The following is a 4,484-nucleotide window of genomic DNA, read 5'->3' as shown; positions in this document are numbered from 1 at the left end:
TCTAAAAAATCCGAGAAAATTCCAGAGAGTATAATTAATCATGGAGAATTTAATACAATTAAATTCAGCCATGCTTTATGTTTAGGAAATTTTATTTCTCACATTTAACTTCACTTGTAAATTAATGAACATTTAATATAAATTCTATTAATAATTTATTAAATAATATATAAATCCTGAAACGAAAAATCAGGCTATGACATTAGTCCCGGTTTTTATTAGAACCAGTACTATTGTGGAATTTGGTCGACCGACCAAAGATGATTCGTCTAGTAGTTAAGACAGTATATCAAGTCAAACACCACCTTACAATCCGGGATCGAGAGAGAGAAGCAGCACCAACAACAAAACCAATGCTAAAATGATGGCAACAGCAACACCACCACGACAACGACAACAACAGAAATAATGAATATTAATTGCAAAAATTAAAAAAAAACTAATTACAAAACGAGCAGGCCAATAAGGACTGCAAACAAAAATGGGGAAATGTGTCGTAGTCGTTCACAAATTGCACGCTACTTTTTCGGCTTAAAATAATTGCAGCCGGCCATTACTGCGCCGAAGACGGAGGCCAAAGTAAGTATGATTCCGACTAAGAACGCGGCAAATGACTGTGGACTGTTACAGTAGTCACGTTTAAACTTCGCCAAGTGCTTGTTCCATTTGTGTTCATGGTATCGGTTCACATGATTGAACAGTTCAGCGAACAGGTTATCACGGTAGTTTATGGTGCACACCTGGCCGAGACGGCTAAAGTAGTTGATGGCTGCCTCGTCATCGTCGGACAGTAGGTTTACAATTATGCCGCTGCGCTGTAGAATGGAAACGTCTTCTCCTGATTTGATGAGCGACGACATGAGCGCCACGTAGCTCGTCAAAGGCTCTCGAGTTCCAGCCCTGTGACCTCTGCTCTGCTCGAAGGCTACTAGATTGATGAGCAGCGGCAGTCCCGCCTGATCTATCACGATGCGCGGCATCTTCATGATGCCCTTATTAACATCGAATGTTATCTGGGTTATATCGCCGGGCGACATCTCGAACTTAACGCCGACCATGAGCAGTTCGGACACGCTGGGTATCTTCATCAGAGGCGGCAAGCCATTCCGCCTCTCGTGTACGGTTGTAGATGCAGCCCCATCAGACCCCTCAGCCAGGGGTGCGGGTGCAGATGTACATACAACCTCAAGAGACCCCTCGGGCACTGATGAAGATGCAGCCTCATGAGATCCCTCGGGCACGGGTGAAGGTGCAGTCTCATAAGACCCCTCGAACCCCGGCGATGCAACCTCTAGAGACCCCTCGGGCACTGATGAAGATGCAGTCTCACGAGACCCCGGCACGTACGCGTCGTTAAAGAGATGGAGCAAATGGTGGAAGTCTTGAGAGGCTAAGTGGTCGAATTGGGGTCTATCATTATTCGGATCCGGTGGTGTGCACAAGAAAGTGCTCTTTGACTTGAGAAACTGGAGAACAAGTTCGACAAGAAGTCTGTCACTACCGTTGATGAGAGTATAGAGGCCACGAAGTACGGCAAAAGGAATCTGGTTCTCGAGGAGGATGAGATCTGACTGCAGCAAGTTGAGGACCCAGCCGACCTCGCGTAGTGGGTCAGGCTGTTTAGTACTTCCCGGCTTGGCCCACCTAAACAATAACTCGAGGATGAAGCAACCGTCGAGGAGCAGCATCTCCACAAAGTCATCGTTGTTGTCGTCGCAGATGCCTGTCCTTTCGCTATAGCAGACGAGCGCATTGACTTTTCGAACTTCCCCCACGATATCATCGAGCGCGACGCTCGTCGATACGTTCTTCCGGTGCTGGTAGCGATTTCGGAAAGAGCGAAGGTAGCGCCACTTTTGCTGCTCCATGGCGCGGAGCTCTTCCTGTCCCCGGAAGTATGGGCCGATTGACACCAGCTGCGGCTCATACAGCTTCTTGTACTCCTCGCGAACATAGCCAGGGATCCGGAAGATCGTGTAGGAGCTGCCACTGTCTAAAGAGGAGAGCTTTCTGTTCATGTCGGTTACGCTCAATCTGCTAATTGGTCTGTTCGGCTGCACGGACTGCAACGCAGCCGCAGCTGCAGTCATGGCCTGCCGAACGAGCCGAATGGATTCTCGGGAAATGTGCATTTCCTCCGTTGCAACTTCAGTGGAATCTTTGTCTGGATTGGAGTCGTGGGAATCACTACGCTCCATGGCTATTTCCTAAGAGTCTGTTGGAGGAATGCGCTCATCGAAGATCGGGAAAGGAACGGACATTTATATAGATGGCATCCTGTTTACCCAGTCCAAATTCTAGAACATTATTGGTACAGACTATATAAGAGCTGGTATAATAGCAGACTATAAGCCAGCAATAAACATATTTTAAGGAGATAAACGAGGAGGGATAAGAGCAGCGGGCTACAGATTTGTAGCCAGCTACAGCACAGACTCCAGGATGCATGTGTGTATGACAGGTTGGACCAGATATTGATTGTGTAATATATGTTTATAGGTAACTATTGTATGAATTGGCTATTAAGTTGACTATAGATGATTTGGAGCCAGTAGTTGGCTAGACAAATAGATCAATGGAAATATATCACCAGTAAGCAAGCCTCATCAATTAGCGACTCAACGAGCCAATACTTCGTGACATAGGACCATCCAAACAGTCAACCGAACTGGTGAACGGTATCGGCGGCTCAGAACGACTATAAACAAAAGAACGACTCTGAATGGTCGAACAAACTATCACTTCTGCAAAACTATGCGTGAACGAATGTTTAGCGGCTTTGTGAACGGCTGCGGCAAAAGTGGCAACAAAGCACGGTTAGCGCCAATGACCCGGTAAGGCAATCTGTAGGCCGGTAACAACTCGCGTGCACCAAAGCGACTAAACGACTCGGGATGCGGCGTCGTCGCGCGGTTAGGGCAGCGGCGGTTTGGCTCGGTTCAGCCGGCGCAGGGGCGCAGTGGCAGCAGCGACTGGCGCGCGACATGGCGGCGGCTAGCGCGGCAGCGGTGGTGGCAAGGCGGCTGCGGCAGCAGCCGGCAAGCGGCAGCGGTAACGGCTAGGGTTTGACGGGTAACACTAGTAGGGTTACGACAACGAGGCTAAAAAAATTAACACCTAAACCAGGAGATCATGAATAGGTTCCTCACCAAACCGAGACGATCGGCGAGGAGGAGACAACAACGGCGGTCCGCAGCAACTCGTTGGGCATCAGCGACGCTAGGTCAAAACCTAGGATGGAATAAGTTAGAACAGAGATAGATAATGGCAACAGCAATGACAAGAAGAGGGAAAATAGATTACTGGCGACGCAACGACGATGACGGTGGGAGGCGGCGGCGAGGCAGCAGGCGATGGCGGCGGCGCTAGGGCAGCGGCAGCAGTGCTAGGGCTAGGGCTAGGGCTTGGGCGGCGGCGAAAATGAAAAAAAAATGGAGGGTGGTGGAATTTATATAGGGGAGAAATAAAATATGTGGGTCCTACTAGGACTCAAATTGGGAGGAGGAGAGGGAGGAATCCGACTTGACTGGGGAGGGGAGGCGCACGTGGCAGCCAGGGGGAGGGCAACGCGGCGGCTAAGGAAGTGGGGGAGGGGATAAACTCTGAATAGTAATGGGTTACTAGAAAAAAGTGAAAACAACCAAGGTTAGCCTGCAAAGGACAGTGATTATACAGAGGTAATATAAAGTATTAGTGCTGGTAATCTCTTTTATGAATCTTCACCAGCAACGGCGCCATAAATGCTTGTTGGTATTTCTTAACAACATTACTAGAAATATAATTCCCAGAAATGGTGCAGAAATACTTCTTACATATTATAGTTACAGAGTTCATCCGCAAGCATACGGATATACCATTGTAGCAATTCACCCGAGAGTATTCCAAGGGTATCGTATTTGTTTAATCTCGTGGGAAGATTATAATAGAGAGAGCCGTACTAATAGTTTATATTATTACTTGTAATAACCAAAGTTTAGGCAGAGGTTAATATAATTCAAAGGGTAGAGTGACACTAAGCAGAAGCATTTATACTCTCATTCATAATTATGTAAGCTAAGTGGAAAGAATATAGAAAGATCCTATTTATACATATGTATTATACATACATCCTAGTTATATAATTACTTAGCTAATACCCTCTTTCCGATGCCCTCTTGGTGCTTGAAGAAGCCACCCCTGCTTGCTGAGTTCCTTACGACAATCCGTCATGACCATCCAACCTGGGCAAAATACGGAGGAGTACCCTTTCCGGGAAATTAACTTAGGACTGTATACACGCGCGGAGGAATACCCGTACTAAGCTGTCACCATCGGCGGCCCACCTGGCTTCCGCAACATATAATCCTAAATAATGATATCCAGTAATCTAAATACCACACTTAAATTACTAATACTACTCTAATATCATCATCATGACATAGAGTCATCGTAAATACCCACACCGTTGCATTTCCCAGATAAGCTAGCATCATAATAAATATAAC

At 46.9% G+C, this 4,484-nt stretch overlaps 1 protein-coding gene across 1 annotated transcript; it reads right to left on the bottom strand.

Annotated features, from left to right (window-relative positions):
• Positions 1 to 256: 256 nt before the first annotated feature.
• Positions 257 to 2,211, bottom strand: LOC127757856 (UPF0481 protein At3g47200-like). Its single transcript, XM_052283436.1, has one exon. It carries the CDS (start codon positions 2,196 to 2,198, stop codon positions 519 to 521), a length of 1,680 nt encoding a protein of 559 aa, XP_052139396.1. The 5' UTR covers positions 2,199 to 2,211; the 3' UTR covers positions 257 to 518.
• Between the last annotated feature and the right edge of the window lie 2,273 nt (positions 2,212 to 4,484).

Source organism: Oryza glaberrima, chromosome 12, assembly GCF_000147395.1.
Source record: "Oryza glaberrima chromosome 12, OglaRS2, whole genome shotgun sequence".
Taxonomy (NCBI): Eukaryota; Viridiplantae; Streptophyta; class Magnoliopsida; order Poales; family Poaceae; genus Oryza; species Oryza glaberrima.
Note: the sequence above shows the minus strand (reverse complement) of the source record. Positions and strands in the feature narration are given on the sequence as shown.